At 39.5% G+C, this 17,768-nt stretch overlaps 1 protein-coding gene and 1 non-coding gene across 2 annotated transcripts in view; both read left to right on the forward strand.

The window, feature by feature from the left end:
* Window positions 1-17,768, forward strand: part of IPO7 (importin 7) — a 64,713-nt gene that overhangs the window by 37,648 nt on the left and 9,297 nt on the right. The window contains exons 7-20 of the mRNA XM_031007663.3: window positions 734-828; window positions 937-1,021; window positions 3,341-3,475; window positions 4,112-4,211; window positions 5,248-5,324; window positions 5,480-5,596; window positions 8,881-8,970; window positions 9,372-9,537; window positions 10,015-10,175; window positions 11,219-11,347; window positions 13,953-14,019; window positions 14,104-14,229; window positions 15,304-15,401; window positions 16,636-16,731. Coding sequence (XP_030863523.1) covers window positions 734-828; window positions 937-1,021; window positions 3,341-3,475; window positions 4,112-4,211; window positions 5,248-5,324; window positions 5,480-5,596; window positions 8,881-8,970; window positions 9,372-9,537; window positions 10,015-10,175; window positions 11,219-11,347; window positions 13,953-14,019; window positions 14,104-14,229; window positions 15,304-15,401; window positions 16,636-16,731 — 1,542 coding nt within the window. The remainder of the gene's footprint in view (window positions 1-733; window positions 829-936; window positions 1,022-3,340; window positions 3,476-4,111; window positions 4,212-5,247; window positions 5,325-5,479; window positions 5,597-8,880; window positions 8,971-9,371; window positions 9,538-10,014; window positions 10,176-11,218; window positions 11,348-13,952; window positions 14,020-14,103; window positions 14,230-15,303; window positions 15,402-16,635; window positions 16,732-17,768) is intronic.
* On the forward strand, window positions 9,114-9,295 carry LOC115933494 (small nucleolar RNA SNORA23). The gene has a single exon (XR_004069322.1). It is a non-coding gene; the product is annotated as a small nucleolar RNA SNORA23 (small nucleolar RNA).

The following is a 17,768-nucleotide window of genomic DNA, read 5'->3' on the forward strand; positions in this document are numbered from 1 at the left end:
TGAACATTATTAATGAATCTTCAGGTTCTTGGCAATTTTTTACCATTACAAATAATATGATAATTAATATTCTCATACACAAATCGTTGCGCATTTATACTTATATATCTGAAACTAGATTTCTGAAATGGAGTTTCTCATGCCCTTTCCATTATGAAATATACTGATTTTGATTAAGCTACAATGTCGTGGCCTTGACTATACTATTTAGATCTTGGCTAAAATGTTTGGCTTTAAGCTTGTAGAATTATTTTAAAAAGCATGTCTTTTATAACCAACTAGTGAAGCAGTGAGGATGCCTCTTTGATTTAAATAGGGTTAATACTTTTCCAAGTCTAACCTTCTACTATGAAAGGCCAACATCAGGCCAGGTGCAGTGGCTCACGCCTGTAATCCCAGCACTTTGGGAGGCCGAGGCGGGTGGATCACGAGGTCAGGAGATGGAGACCATCCTGGCTAACCCCGTCTCTACTAAAAATACAAAAAGAAAATTAGCTGGGCGTTGTGGCGGCCACCTGTAGTCCCAGCTACTTGGGAGGCTGAGGCGGGAGAATTGTGTGAACCCGGGAGGCGGAGCTTGCAGTGAGCTGAGATGGCAATAGAGCAAGACTCCATCTCAAAAAAAAAAGGCCAGCATTAGCGAAGCATTCACATTTTTGTCAATCTGTTCTCATCTCATGCTGTTCCTCCTATATTGTATTATCTCTATCATTAAGTAAGTGTCTCTTTAAAGGAAACACTTCAAGTTGAAGAAGATGATCGACCTGAGTTACCATGGTGGAAATGCAAGAAGTGGGCCTTACATATTTTAGCAAGACTTTTTGAAAGGTAATCTCATCCATATATGGTGATTTAAATTAATTTATTAAGGTTTTGCTTTAAAGTGCTAGCATAAAGCATTATAAAGAAACAATGGGCATTTTGATGTTCTTTTAGATATGGAAGCCCTGGCAATGTTTCCAAGGAGTATAATGAATTTGCTGAAGTATTTCTGAAGGCATTTGCTGTTGGTGTCCAGCAAGTAAGTCTGTTTTTAGTTTTTCTCAGTGGAAACATGGCATCTTTAAGTTAATTTATATATTGCTTATTTCCAGTTTCTTTGACATCTAAAGAGTGCCTGTTTGGACCCTGTACCAGGTCTCAAACATTTTTGGTCTCAGGATCTCTTTATGTTCAAATTACTTAGGATATCATTGGGTTCTCATTTATGTGAGTTATACCTAGTAATATTTATCATATTAGAAATTAGAGTAAACAGTTCATTAAAATATAACAGGCCTATTATATGTTAAGATAATAATTTTTTTTTCTCTTGTTGCCCAGGTTGGAGTGCAGTGGCGTAATCTCGGCTCACTGCAACTTCTGCCTCCCAGGTTCAAGCGATTCTCCTGCCTCATCAGCCTCCCGAGTAGCTGGGATTATAGGCATGTGCCACCACACCCGGCTAATTTTGAATTTTTAGTAGAGACGGGTTTTCTCCATGTTGGTCAGGCTGGTCTTGAACTCCTGACCTCAGGTGATCTGCCTGCCTTGGCCTCCCAAAGTGCTGGGATTACAGGCATGAACCCCCACCCCCGGCCCAGAATTCTAATTTTTGCTGGAAACCTCAAGTTTTAACACCAGTAACATATTGTCAGCAATTTTCCTTGAAATGATGGACTCGTTTTATTCATTTTTGAGAATATAATCCTATAATCCCAGCACTTTGGGAGGCCAGGGCGGGCAGATCACGAGGTCAGGAGTTCGAGACCAGCCTGGCCAACATGGTGAAACCCCGTCTCTACTAAAAATACAAAAATTAGCTGGGCGTGGTGGTGCATGCCTGTAATCCCAGCTGTTGGGGAGGCTGAGGCAGGAGAATGGCTTGAACCCAGGAGGCAGAGGTTGCAGTGGGCTGAGATCACGCCACTGCACTCCAGCCTGGGTTACAGAGCAAGATTCCATCTCAAAAAAAAAAAATTCTTAAGTAAAACTTGTTCTAAGGCTGGGCGCAGTGGCTCACGCCTGTAATCCCAGCACTTTGGGAGGCCAAGGCGGGCGGATCACGAGGTCAGGAGATCAATACCATCCTGGCTAACACAGTGAAACCCCGTTTCTATTAAGAATTCAAAAATGTAGCCGGGCGTGGTGGCGGGCGCCTGTATTCCCAGCTGCTTGGGAGGCTGAGGCAGGAGAATGGCGTGAACCTGGGGGGTGCAGCTTGCGGTGAGCAGAGATCCTGCCACTGCACTCCAGCCTGGGCGACAGAGCGAGACTCCGTCTCAAAAAAAAAGGAAAACTTGTTCTATAAGAATATGACTGTAAAGAATACAGTGACTTGGCCAGGCGCGGTGGCTCACGCCTATAATCCCAGCACTTTGGAAGGCCATGGCAGGCAGATCACCTGAGGTCAGGAGTTCGAGACCAGCCTGACCAACATGGAGAAATCCTGTCTCTACTAAAAATACAAAATCAGCCAGGTGTGGTGGTGCATGTCTGTAATCCTAGCTACTCGGGAGGCTGAGGCAGGAGAATCACTTGAACCCAGGAGGCGGAGTTTGCGGTGGGCCGAGATTGCACCATTGAGCAAAACTCCATCTCAAATAAATAAATAAATAAATAAATAAATAAATAAATAAATAAATAAAAATACTGTGAATTTAATATCATACTCTCTTGATTCAAATAAGGCATCAGAACATTTAACACCGTGGTTTTGTACCATTGGTGCAAATACTCATTTACTCAAAACACAGTTGTTGTTTTTTTTTTTTTTTAAAAAGGCAATATCATTATGAAAGTAGCTTTAAACTAGTAGATCCTCTGAAATAGTCTTGGGGACCACTAGAGGTTTGTGGACCACATTTTGCGTATCAGTGTTCTCAAACATGAAGTAGAGTTAGAACTATTGACAGATGCTAAATAGGCAGTTGACTGCTTTGGGTAAGGTTTTCCCAGTAGATGGCTTTAACAAGATAGAGTTTTCTCCCAATACTGTGGTTTTTCAATAGGTAGCAAATGGGTTAGGTGTGGTGACTTACACCTGTAATCCCAGCACTTTGGGAGGCTGAGATGGGAGAATCGCTTGAGGCCAGGAGTTAGAGACCAGCCAGGGCAACGTAGTGAGACACTGTCTCTAACAACAACAACAAAAAAAACCCCAGAAAAACGAAGATAGTATATAGTTTTCTCTTCTTTTCATTCTTAATCAGAAATGAGTTAAATTATTTTTCAAAGTATACGGTTGTTTTTCTTGATGGTGAGCTTGGCATTAAGATATGTGTTAACTGTTTTTACTGGCTTGTAAGTGGTTGAAATTTCTATTTGAACATTGATTTTTGATCGAAAATTTTTTTCTAAGGTTTTATTGAAGGTGTTATATCAGTACAAGGAGAAGCAATATATGGCTCCTCGAGTTTTACAACAGACATTAAATTATATTAATCAAGGAGTTTCTCATGCTCTCACCTGGAAGAATCTGAAGCCCCATATACAAGTAATAATTTTTATCTGAAATGTTTTTATAGCAAATATAATAGAAATAACATCAATTGCCATAAAGGTTGAAAAATTGCATGTTTGTTGAGTTGTGTTACTTAGTCTACTTCTGGTGATTGTTTTGAGAGTATGGCAGAAAAAGGAGACAAGACAGTGACATAAAGTTATGAGAGGTATCTTGTAAATATCCAACTTATCTTTTAATCCAAAACTGTTGTCTTCAAACTTGCAATTTAAGTTCTTAATATTGGACTATGATTATATTTTATCACGTAATTTGGAGTAGCCAAGGGACTTTATTTCACCAGATTCGTTTCTAGGATAAATGACTTACCTGCTATTTCTATGAATAATTTATGTGCTTTATTTAGAGCTGTAGAATTTTATAGACTATATATATTTAGAATACTTAATTGCGACCTTTGTACACATATATCTTAAAGTTACTTGTTACAGAAAGGGGAAGTACATGTAGTTTGATAGTTGATCTTAGAACACATTAAATGCATTACTAACGTTTGATATTAAGCTTTAAAATACATATAGTGTTACTTTGGTTTTAATACTTAAAGGAAATTTGAAGGTTTAAATTTGAAAACTGATGGTTATTGTTTTCTTAACTTTTAAATTGCAGGGCATTATCCAAGATGTTATTTTTCCATTGATGTGCTATACAGATGCTGATGAGGAACTTTGGCAAGAAGACCCTTACGAATATATACGCATGAAGTTTGGTAAGGAATTTTCACGTTTTTAGAAACAAAAAATGTCAGTAATTAAGATTACAGTGATTGCATGTAGCCAACCTAGGGGGTATTATGTATCTTCTTTGTTGTTTTAATGTAATTGATCCCTTGTGTAGTCCTTTTTGGGGCTATTTATTAATTATGACATTTGATAATGATAATCTTATTTTTGGCGGACACAAATTCAATACTGTTAAGTTTTTATTACTGAATACCAAAACTGTTAGATATTCAAGATTACACCTCAACACTAAATGTCTCAACTATACTTTTGGATCTTATGTTAGCCATCATATGAGTGGGAAATGAGAAAACACATCTAGGAAGCTGGAGTCACATGAAGTCCTTGCACAGAACTAAAGAATTGTAATTTGGCTAATAATGTTGAATATTGGTCCTTATTCTTACCAAGTCATTTGTGCTTTTTGCAGCTTGTACTTTTGTGACCCTGTTGTGAAAATTCTCACATCAGTAGTGTTTCATACATACGATTTAAACTGCTGAGTTCTGAGTTAATAAATAAAAATGAAAGCTATTAGGAGGAATTCATGGATTAACATTTAATTTTCACAGGCCAGGTGTGGTGGCTAAGGCCTGTAAATCCCAACATGTTGGGAGGCCTAGGCAGGCAGATCGTTTGAGGTCAGGAGTTTGAGACCAGCCTGGCCAATGTAGTGAAACCCCATCTCTACTAAAAATACAAAAATTAGCCGGGCGTGGTGGCAGGCACCTGTAAACCAGCTACTTGGGAGGCTGAGGCAGGAGAATTGCTTGAACCTGGGAGATGGAGGTTGCAATGAGCCGAGATCACCCACTGCACTCCAGCCTGAGTGACAGAGCGAGACTCCATCTCAAAACAAACAAAAGCATTCAATTTGTACAGAAAAGACATTGAATTCTGCTTTTGCAAAATTATAAAGGGATCTGGGATCATTTTCATACCTTATGTAAAGATTGAGCATTTTTTTAATGCTTTGTTGAAGAAATTAATGTTTATTGTCTTAATTTTAAACTTGTTCTCTAGATGTGTTTGAAGATTTCATTTCTCCTACCACTGCTGCCCAGACACTTTTGTTTACAGCCTGTAGTAAGAGGAAAGAGGTAGGCTTATTTAATGTTTAGATAACTTTTCTGTATTATTTAAAATTTATTCAACTATACACTTTTTAAATGTTAGTCATGTGAGTCATTTTGTTAGTATGTTTTTTAAAGACTGTTGGCCTATTCAATAACAATACTTTTCTTTTTTAATCTAGGTACTGCAAAAGACTATGGGATTTTGTTACCAGATTCTTACAGAGCCAAATGCTGACCCTCGAAAAAAAGATGGAGCCCTGCATATGATTGGCTCTTTAGCTGAAATACTTCTGAAGGTATTCTTTAGTGTGTTTGTATGTGCATGAGTATGCAAGTAGTTTTAAAAAATAAATAGCCAGCCAGGCACAGTGGCTCACTTCTATAATCCCAGCACTTTTGGGATGCTGAGGCAGGCAGATTGCCTGAGCCCAGGACTTTGAGACCAGCCTGGGCAACATAGTGATACCCCCATCTCTATAAGGATAAAAAATAGGCCGGGTGTGGTGGCTTATGCCTGTAATCCCAGCTATTTGGGAGGCCAGGGCGGGGGGAATCACCTGAGGTCAGTAGTTGAAGACCAGCCTGGCCAACATGGTGAAACTCCGTCTCTACTAAAAATACAAAAATCAGCCGGGCATGATGGCTCACGCCTGTAATCCCAGCATTTTGGGAGACCGAGGTGGATGGATCATGAGGTTAGGAGATCGGGACCATCCTGGCTAACACGGTGAAACCCCGTCTCTACTAAAAATAAAAAAAAAAAAATTAGCCGGGCATGGTGGCTGGCGCCTGTAGTCCCAGCTACTCAGGAGGCTGAGGCAGGAGAATGGCTTGAACCCGGGACGTGGAGTTTGCAGTGAGCCGAGATCACGCCACTGCAATCCAGCCTGGGTGACAGAGTGAGACTCCGTCTCCAAAAAAAAAAAAAAAAAAAATCAGCTGGGCATGGTGGTGGGCACCTGTAATCCCAGCTACTTAGGAGGCTGAGGCAGGAGAATCACTTGAACTTGGGAGGCGGAGGCTGCAGTGAGCCGAGGTCATGCCACTGCACTCCATGCTCCAGTCCAGGCGACAGAGACTCCGTCTCAAAAAAAAAAATAAAAAATAACAACCTTATGGAGTGTACAACTCAGTGGTTTTTAGTTTATTCACAGTTGTATAACTGTCACCCCCAGAAGGAACTCTGTATACATTAGCAGTCACTCCACATATCACCCCAAATCTCCCAACCCTAGGCTACCTATAGTCCACATTTTTTTCTATGGATTTGTTTATTGTGGACATTTTATATAAATGGAATTATATAATATGTAGCTCTTTGTCGGTGACTTCTTTCATTTAGTGTAATGTTTTCAAGGATTATCTGTGTTGTAGCATGTTTCAGTACTTTTTCCTTTTTGTTGCCAAATTATATTTCATTATATTAATATACCACATTTTATTTACTCATTCATTAGTTGTTTCTACTTTCTGGCTGCTTACAAATGTTGCTGTGAACATTCATGTTTAAATTTTTATGTGGACATACGTTTTCATTTTTCATGGGTATATACCTAGGGTATGAATTGCTTGTCATAATTTGAGACACCGCAGAACCCATTTTCCAACGTAGCTATACCATTTTATATTTCTGCCAGCAGTATATTTTGATTATAGCCATCCTAGTGAACGTGAAGCATTATGTCTTTGTGGCTTTGAAATTTTTCATGTGCTTACTATCCGTTTGTATATTTTCTTTAGAGAATATCTATTCAAATTCCTTGCCCCCAAAAAATTGCTTGCCTTTGTTTTTTTTCTTTTTATTTTTTGAGATGGAGTCTTGCTCTGTCGCCCAGGCTGGAGTGCAGTGGTGAGATCTTGGCTCGCTGCAGCCACCAGTCTCCCACATTCAAGTGATTCTCTTGCCTCAGCCTCCCAAGTAGCTGAGATTTCCGCCTCCCCGCCCCGCCCCCCCCCATATGCTGGAGTGCAGTGGCGCAATCTCGACTCACTGCAACCTCTACCTTCCGGGTTCAAGTGATTCTCATGCCTCAGGTGCCTGCCACCAGCCTAATTTTTGTATTTTTAGTAGAGACGGGGTTTTGCCATGTTGGCCAGGCTGGTCTCAAACTCCTGGCTTCAGGTGATCCGCCTGCCTCAGCCTCCCAAAGTGCCAGGATTACAGGCGTGAGCCACTGTGCCTGGCCCTTGCCCATTTTTAATTGGGTTATTTGTCTTTTTATAATTAAGTTGTTAGAAATCTTTACATTCTAAAGCCAGGCACTGAGTACTCACAGAATATTTAGTCATTGTATCTTTTATCTTTTCGTTTTTTTGGAAATGGAGCCTCATTCTGTTATACAGGTTGGAGTGCAGTGGCGTGATCTCTGCTCTCTACAACCTCCACCTCCTGAGTTCAAGCGATTCTCCTGCCTCAGCCTCCCGAGTAGCTGGGACTGCAGACACCTGCCACCACACCAGCTAATTTTTGTATTTTCAGTAGAGATGGGGTTTCACCATGTTGGCCTGGCTGGTCTCGAACTCCTGACCTCAGGTGATCCACCCGCCTCGGCTTCCCAAAATGCTGGGATTACAGGCGTGAATCACTGTACCCGGCCGTCTTTTATCTTTTCTATACCTGTTCACCCATCCTTCTCTTTGTTTATAAAGTATGTATTAAAGACATTCTAATCATTTGTGACATAGAAGGCTGAGAATTAGTGAGTTCTCTTGGCAAATTCAAGTTTATCTATTCTTACCTTTCACTCAGCTTCACTTAGTGGTAATACCTTACATAGGTAGGCAAAGTTATCAAAAACATGAAGTTGATTTTGGTATGCTACTATCAACTAATCCATGGACCTTTTTAAAGTTTCACAAGATTTCCCACTATGTCCTTTTTTCTGTTCCATGACCCAGTCTAGGGTCTCACATTGCATTAAGTTGTCATGTCTGATTATGTAAGTGTTGATATGTAAGTGTCTTATGTTTTTAATGTTGATTTAATGTGCAGTTTAAGGAACTCTTCTAAAAAGCTTCTTTCCACTTAGAAAATACTCACTTTGAATACTGAGAGTGCCTTTTTAGAGAATCACTTGAATCTGGGAGGTGGACATTGCAGTGAGCCGAAATTGTGCCACTGCACTCCAGCCTGGGCGACAGAGCAAGACTCCGTCTCAAAAAAAAAAGAAAAAAAAAAAAGAGTGTGCCTTTTTAGATAGCCATTTTATTCGTTTGAAAGCAGGATTTTTCTCAGGTTATGTTATTTTCAGCCAGAAACTTTATCAGACAAGTTTTTTCATTATAAAAGTTTCATAGTAACAGATAAAATTAACCAAACTTACATCATTCGAACACTATTGCTGGTAAGATTTGGCATAATGGCTTTCTAATCAAGGAATATAAAAATGTGAAAATGTGTTTAGTGGTTTTTGGTGGTGAAGTTCTGGAATAAGAAAATTGGTTGTGGATTCTGGGGTTCAAAGAATGAGAATAAATATATGTAACATTAATAGTCATTTTTAACAGTGTTATATCTGTTTGGAAATTGAGATGATTATATTTGGAACTGTATCAAAATAACTGTTGTTTATATTTACAGAAAAAGATCTATAAAGATCAGATGGAATACATGTTGCAGAATCATGTATTCCCTCTCTTCAGCAGTGAACTAGGCTACATGAGAGCAAGGGTATGTTTTAAAGCTGCATTATTTATATACTTTTGTCTTGTAATGAATGACTCTGTGGACTTTTGTATTGAAACTTTTAAATGTTCACTTTGAAGACTGTGTTTTATTTTAGGTTTCTGTTTAATGTAAATCTTTACATGGCTGCTGTAATGTGTGCATAGGTTTCATCTGTGTCTGGTAGCAGTGTCTGTCTGTGTTTTGCATTCAGATCTTGCTATCCACACAAACATCATGTGGCCAAAGAGTAACTTGGGATCATAGTACTGGTCTAGTGTTGTCTCTGGACACATCTACCACTGGCCAGCCTCCAAATTCCCACACACAGAACTCAGGGAATAGAGATTAGCTTGGGGGAATTTAAGGTAAGGTATCTACAGTAACTCACTTTGTTTTTACAAAAGGCTTGCTGGGTACTTCACTATTTTTGTGAAGTGAAGTTCAAAAGTGATCAGAACCTTCAAACAGCCTTAGAGCTAACAAGAAGATGTCTGATTGATGATAGAGAAATGCCTGTGAAAGTGGAAGCTGCCATTGCCCTTCAAGTATTGATCAGCAATCAAGAAAAAGGTAAAGGATTTTTGTATGTCAAGAAAAGTGAATGTTGGCCAGGTGCGGTAGGTCACACCTGTAATCTTAGCACTTCGGTAGGCTTAGGTAGGAAGAGCGCTTGAAGCCAGGTGTTCAAGACCAGCCTGGGCAACATCTCTACAAAAAAAATTTTTTTTAATTAACTGGACATAGTGGCATGTACCTGTAGTGCCAGCTACTTGGGAGTCTGAGGCAGCAGGATCACTAGAGCCCGACAGTTCGAGGCTGCAGTGTGCTACGATTGCCACTACCCTCCAGCCTGGGCAACAGATCAAAACCCTGCCTTTTATAAAATATATATATATATATAAATTGTAAAAAGCCATAATCCTAGAAACTTGGCATACTTCCTTTTTATGTGAAAGTACTTTTTAAAAAAACTCATCAATATTTGTTATATCAGGTTTTAAGAAGTTTTAGGGGTTTTACGCAAGTTTTTTACTCTTTCTCTTACAGCTAAAGAATATATCACACCATTCATCAGACCTGTAATGCAGGCTCTTCTTCATATTATAAGAGAAACAGAAAATGATGACCTTACCAATGTAATTCAGAAAATGATCTGTGAATATAGTGAAGAAGTTACTCCTATTGCAGTAGAAATGACACAACATTTGGTATGTTGTTTGAACCTACCATATTTGCAAGCATTTTAATGTAGCTCTCAGTATGTTCCAGGTTGTGTCACAAGTGGCTTGCCTTACCTTATAGCAGTCAACCTTTTTGGCACCTGGGATCGGTTTCATGGAAGATAATTTTTCCACAGATGGTCCGGGGGAGATGGCTTTGGGATGAAACTGTTCCACCTCTTATCATCAGACAGGCAATGGTTTCTCATAAGGAGTGTGCAACCTAGATCCTTGAATGCACATTTCACAGTAGGGTTCACGCTCCTGTGAGAATTTCCGGGAGTAATGCTCACTCACCTACCACTTATCTACTGGTCCTAACAGGCCATGGACCGGTACCAGTCCACTGCCTGGAGACTGGGGACCCCTGCCTTATAGTAGATATTTCACAGACATTACTGTGTAGCACATAAAGCCCTTGACAGATACTTAACTTACTTCATTCTAACACAATCGTGTGTCAGAATTATTCCTGTTTTACGGAGAAAATGTGAGGTATAAAATGGTTAATTGCCTAAGCTAGGCAGGGTGCGGTTGGGATTTATATATGGGCCTTCACGGTACTTGTTCTTAACTACTACCTCGGGCTGCACCATGACTATCTGCGTAGTGGCCTGGAATGCTCAAAATAATCGACTGAATTTTACAAAAGATAAATCAGTGACCCCCTTGATGATTAAATATACTTTTATTTGGACATTGTCAAGTGTTAACCAGTAATACTAATGAAAACTATTCATAATATTAAGTACTTTTTATACCTTGCCTTATTTAGTCCTCATACGGTGTCTATGAAATCCCCGAAGTGGCATGCAGAAAAGGTCAAGAGAAGTCAAGTAGCTTGTTTAAGGTCACCCAATGAGCAGACTATTTGATTATAGAGCTTAAGCTCTTTATTATCATTAATCAATTTGGAGACATTGATTTGTTGTGGTATCCCAATGAGAACGTTCTAAGAATTAAAAGTCTTAGACCAAAACATATTTATAATGCCTCAGTGACAAACTTGAGTTATATTCTCTTGAATCTAGGCAATGACATTTAACCAAGTAATCCAGACGGGGCCAGATGAAGAAGGTAGTGATGACAAAGCAGTTACTGCTATGGGAATTCTGAATACAATTGATACACTTCTTAGTGTAGTTGAAGATCATAAAGAGGTAAGAAGATGATCTAGTGTTGCAGTTTTCCAGCCATTTTATGCTTTTTAGAGGGCTCTAATATCTCTCTGGCATCTCATGTACCATGTTTTTGCCATTTTCCCTTTTATAAAGATAAGATTGGTACATTATATTTTAAGTTCTAAAGTATTAGTAGAAGGAATAGGAAGCAGGTATTTGTTTTACCATCTTAGGGCTCAGGATTTTGGCTCCTCGTTATGTTTTCTCAGATCCAGAAATATGGTGGTTCCCAGAAAAACAAAAATATTTTTCTTAGCTTTCTTTTTCTTTGAAAAATTTTGGTTATACACATAGCATAAAATTTACAATCCTAACCATTTTTAAGTATATAGTTCACTAATATTAAGTATATTCACAATGTTATGCAACCATCACTACCATCTTCCTAGTTTTCTTCTTTTCTAGTTGTCTTTTGGAAAAGTAAGAATTGTAATAATGGATTTTTTTTTTTTTTTTTTTTGAGATGGAGTCTCGCTCTGTCACCCAAGCTGGATTGCAATGGTCACTGCACCTGACCCTGAAATTGTTTTTCTTAACATAATGGAAATATTCTAAGTGTTAAGAATGTAATAAAGTTTAGGTGATTAAGAAGTTTTGGTTATAGTTAAATTATTTACTCTTTTCTGTATGTTTTAAATAATTCCATTTTTTAAAAAAAATCCATTATTGGGCGGCCAGGCACAGTGGCTCATGCCTGTCTGTAATCCCAGCACTTTGAGAGGCCGAGGTGGGCAGATCACCTGAGGTCAGGAGTTCGGAACCAGCCTAGCCAGTGTGGTGAAACCCCTGTCTCTACTAAGAATACAAAAATTAGCTGGGCATGGTGGCAGGCGCCTGTAATCCCAGCTACTTGGGAGGCTGAGGCAGGAGAATCACTTGAACCCGAGAGGCAGAGGCTGCAGTGAGCATAGATCGCACCACTGCACTCCAGCCTGGGCGACAGAGTGAGACACTGTGTCAGAAAAGAAAGAAAGAAAGAAAAACAATTTGAGATAGATGCAGTTGAAAGCCCTCAGGGGACCACTTCCTAACCCCTTTTCTCTACTTCCTTTCTTCCCATAGAAGTAACACTGTCATGAATTTGGTGTTTATAATTCCAATGCAGATGCTTGTAATGTATCTCTTATCCATAAATTACATGTTTTCAGATTATCTGCAAGTTGCCTTTTGCAGCATGAGGTTTTTCACTAAACTTTTTTTTTTTTTTTTTTTTGAGACGGAGTCTCCCTTTGTTGCGTAGGCAGGAGTGCAGTGGCGCCATCTTGGCTCACCGCAACCTCTGCCTCCCAGGTTCAAGTGATTCTCCTGCCTCAGCCTCCTGAGTAACTGGGAGTACAGGCGCACACCACCACGCCCAGCTGATTTTTCTATTTTTAGTAGAGACAGGGTTTCACCATGTTGGCAGGCAGGTCTGGAACTCCTGACCTCAAGTGATCCGCCTCCCTCGACCTCCCAAAGTGCAGAGATTACAGGCGTGAGCCACCGCGCCAGCCACGTAAACTGTTTTTGTATTCTGCCTTATAATTGAATATAAGCAGAAGCCATGACCAATCCTATAGGTGCTTTATGTTTTAACAGATTAATTGTTTATTCTATTTTAGGAGTTGTAAATGTATTAAGTTCTGTATATTTGAAATGGATGTCTTGCTTTTATATCTGATTAGTGGATATTATTTTACCCTTCCTCCCCTTAACATTCTTATGGCCCTCAGGGATTTGGGATCTAATTTAGGACTATCTAGACAATTATAGAGGAATTTGTATTTCCTGTCAGTCTTGAGTTGGGGGCTGAGTTCACATTCCATGGTTCACTATATCTAATAAAATTTGAAAAACTAAGGTGACTTAAGGATTATTGAGATTCGTAGCAATAATGCCTTCCTTCGGGTAATTTCTCTGTGAGTCATTGACAGTGACTTTTCAATTACATTGAGCTGAATTAATCTCTATTTGTACATAACAGATGGGCTATCTTCCGAATGGTTTTTTGTTTTTTTTGTTTTGTTTTGTTTTGTTTTTTGAGATGGAGTTTTGGTCTTGTTGCCCAGGCTGGACTGCAATGGCGCTTGGCTCACTGCAACATCCACCTCCTGGGTTCAAGCAATTCTCCTGCCTCAGCTTCCCAAGTAGCTGGGATTACAGGCACCCGCCACCATGCCTGGCTAATTTTTTGTATTTTTAGTAGAGACGGGGTTTCACCATGCTGGCCAGGCTGGTTGCAAACTCCTGACCTCAGGTGATCCACCCGCCTTGGCTTCCCAAAGTGCTGTGATTACAGGCGTGAGCCACCGCGCCCGGCCAACTCCTTTATTTTCATAGTTGTTTGCGTTTTTCGAGAATGTTGTTTTTTCCTTTTTAGGTAAATTAAGCTAGCCATTCCTTGTGTTTTTCTCATTGTAATGGTATTTCATTCTATTTTTATCTGAGACCACAATTTCATAATGTGTAAGTCATTTTAAAACAAAGACTTATTTTTTTCACAATATTGACTTTATATTTAAGTGTACTGAATTATAATATGCGTTGTCTTACTAAGTCATTTAGTGGGCTGTAACTGCATATGATTTTTTTTCTTCTCTTTTAGATAACCCAACAGCTTGAGGGAATCTGCTTACAGGTCATTGGTACTGTTTTACAACAGCATGTCTTAGGTATTATACCTCTGATTGTGCTAAGAATTTAGTGCTATTTCACATGAGCAAGCATTTTCCTAATGACTTAGTATTCTCTTTTAGAATTCTATGAGGAGATCTTCTCTTTAGCGCACAGTTTGACATGTCAACAAGTGTCTCCACAGATGTGGCAGCTACTACCCCTTGTATTTGAAGTCTTTCAGCAAGATGGCTTTGATTACTTTACAGGTGAGTCAAATCAGCATGGAAATACTGAGGGTTTTCCCTGCTTTGATTTATTTGTAGCTTATCATTTGAACATACACTTTTTTTTTTTTTTTTGAGTCGGAATTTCGCTCTTGTTGCCCAGGCTGGAGTGCAATGGTGCGATCTCAGCTCATCGCAACCTACGCCTCCTGGGTTCAAGTGATTCTCCTGCCTCAGCCTCCCAAGTAGCTGGGATTACAGGCATGCGCCACCGTGCCTGGCTAATTTTGTATTTTTAGTAGAGACAGAGTTTCTCCATGTTGGTCAGACTGGTCTCGAACTCCCGACCTGAGGTGATCCGCCCGCCTCAGCCTCCCAAAGTGCTGGGATTACAGGCATGAGCCACTGCGCCTGGCCTGAACGTACACTTTTGAATGTTCAGACTGCTTCACTGTTCGGAACAATTATCAGTAGAAGTTAATGCTCAGTGGTGATGCATGATATTGATTTCTGCTATATAATTTAGTTATTTTAGGCTTATTCTTTGTTAACACAGATACATACCCACACACCCCCTTGTAATCTTCTCCATATAAATGTAAAAATGTGTCTATAATTTTTATGTTTAAATACAAAGAAAATCACTTTAATCATAAGTTCATTTCTGCATTTAATTATAAATGAATATGTTTTAATTAAAACTAAATGTTAAGGCCAGGCTTAGTGGATCACGCCTGTAATCCTAGCATTTTGGGAAGGTGGGAAAGCACTTCAGTCTGGGAGTTCTCAACCAGCCTGGGCTATTAGACCCTGTCTCTAAAAAAAACTTTTAAAAATTAATCAGGCAAGGTGGCGTGTGCCTATAGTCCCAGCTACCTGGGAGGCTGAGGTAGGAGGATCACCTGAGTCCAGGATTTTGGTGTTACAGTGAGTTTTAATCACACCACTGTATTGGGCACTCCATCCTGAGCAACAGAGTGAGAGTGTCCCCCCTCCCGCCAAAAAAAGGTGAATGTTAGAGACAAAATGATCTCATAGATTTGCCTTTTTCTAAGGAAATTTTTCAAAAGCAAAGAAAGCATTTCTGTGTGTAACCGATGTTTTTTATTAATACAGATATGATGCCCCTCCTTCATAATTATGTAACAGTTGATACAGACACACTTCTGTCTGACACCAAGTATCTTGAAATGATATACAGTATGTGCAAAAAGGTAGGTCATTTTTATATATCAGATTTCATGAGGCTTCTGCTATAAAATGTATGAAATTGTGAAAACTCATGTGATACTGCATTGTAGTAATAAACATATAAACATGGATCTGACAGAATTAAGGGCTTTAAAAGTTAAAAGTCATTGGTCCCTAGATGCCACAGTTTTGATAAATATATGTCTTTTGTGTGCCCTCTGACACTTGGAATTTGTTTTTGAATTTTAGAGTGCCCGGAGTTTAACTAACATAGTCTTATGGAATCAAAAGAAGGAAAGAGTCAAGAACTTGAGAGATTTTTGAAAGGATTAGGAATGGATAGAGATGTTTTATAAAGGAAAAAGTTAGCAGCTATAGGTTTACAACAAGCAATAGGAAATGAATGTCCCCCTTTTGTTTGGTTGGGGAAAGAAATAAACTGGAGTCCATCAATATCAAAGTCAGTGTAATTGGTAGCATTTTAATTTCTAGCAATGTCTGTTGTAGGTCGTTAGAAAATGATTTGCTCCATGAAGTTTTTAGATTTCTTTCACTCATCTCTTTCCTTTCTGAACACGAAGTCACACATAATCATCTAGTTATGTTAGTCATTGTTTACTGCCAATTATTTATATTAATATTCTGGGAGCAGAGATATACCTATACTATCTAGATTTCTATTCCTGAACACTTATTCATATGTTTATACTCATCTAGTTTTCACTAGCCTTCAAGTCCATGTTCGTTTCTTGTCTGGAGTTTATAGGGCAACATTTGCCCTCAACAGGCTGCCTCTTCCTCCCTCTGTTCCTCCCTCCCCTACTGGTTTTTTGTGTTATTGTTGTTTTCTTTTTTAAAGAGAAAAGGGTTTCCTAGAAATGTCAACATCTTAGCTTTTTGTAGTTCTTTACATGAGAAAGGTTAGGTGTTTCAGCTACCACCTGTGTATGAGAAGTTAGTGGTTGTCAACTTGCTGTAATCCAGAATGGCACTACAGGATAGGTACTTTGATCACAAAGACCAAGATGCCAGAGGGCTGGACTATGAAAGATAGGAGGCAGACAGCTCCAGATCCTCACAGCTATCCGGATCCTTTAGTCTTTCATCTGTGCAATGAACATTGCAGTTACTCATATTAATTAGGGTACCTCAAGTAATACTCAGAGCCTGTACACAGGGTAGGAAATTGTTTCCTTGATTTAGATACCTGATTTAAAGGATAAAGCCTTACTGCAATTTATATTCTGTTTTGATCAGGTTCTTACAGGAGTTGCAGGAGAAGATGCAGAGTGTCATGCAGCAAAATTGTTAGAGGTCATCATTCTGCAGTGCAAAGGGCGTGGCATTGACCAGGTCAGTGAAGCTAATAATGATTTGTAGTTCAGAGGGGTCATCTTTTCCTTCCACTTTCTTTCTTCATTTTTTGGCATTTGTTGCATATTCTGTATGTTTTTGTTTATTGAGACATCTAGACAACTAATATTTTTAGTTCAAAATTTAACTAATATGTAATAATGATCATATGTTTAATGTACAGGAATTGGACTAAGTTTTATGGCTACTTTGTTATCATGAAAGGTAAACTTTGGCTTAAGATTTTTTGGATAGCTTTAGTAATTAAATATCCATGGTCAGTTTTTTTGTTTTGTTTTGTTTGTTTTTTGTTTTTTGTTTTTTTTGAGTCAGAGTCTTGCTCTGTTGCCCAGACTGGAGTGCAGTGGCACATTCTCTGCTGACTGCAACCAGATTCAAGCAGTTCTCCTGCCTCAGCCTCCCAAGTAGCTGGGATTACAGGTATACACCACCACACCCGCCTAATTTTATATATATATATATTTTTTTTTTTTTTTGAGACGCTGTCTCGCCCTGTCGCCTAGGCTGGAGTGCAGTCGCGCAGTCTCAGCTCACTGCAACCTCTGCCTCCCAGGTGCAAGCAGTTCTCTGCCTCCGCCTCCTGAGTAGCTGGGATTATAGGCGCCTGCCACCACGCCTGGCTAATTTTTTATATTTTTAGTAGAGATGAAGTTTTGCCATTTTGGCCAGGCTGGTCTCAAACTCCTGACCTCAAGTGTTCTGCCCACCTCAGACTCCCAAAGTGCTGGGATCGCAGGCATGAGCCACGTCACCCGGCCCACGGTCAATTTTAATAGGAACTTGTGAAGCCATGATTGATATCATCGTGAGCTTTTATTTATTTTTTATTTATTTCGTATATTTTTTTGAGACGGAGTCTCGCTCTGTCGCTCAGGCTGGAGTGCAGTGGCGCGATCTCGGCTCACTGCCTCTGCCTCCCGGGTTCACGCCATTCTCCTTCCTCAGCCTCCCAAGTAGCTGGGACTACAGGCACCCGCCACCACGCCTGGCTAATTTTTTGTATTTTTAGTAGAGAT

The sequence above is a fragment of the Gorilla gorilla genome, chromosome 9, assembly GCF_029281585.2.
Source record: "Gorilla gorilla gorilla isolate KB3781 chromosome 9, NHGRI_mGorGor1-v2.1_pri, whole genome shotgun sequence".
Lineage (NCBI taxonomy): Eukaryota > Metazoa > Chordata > Mammalia > Primates > Hominidae > Gorilla > Gorilla gorilla.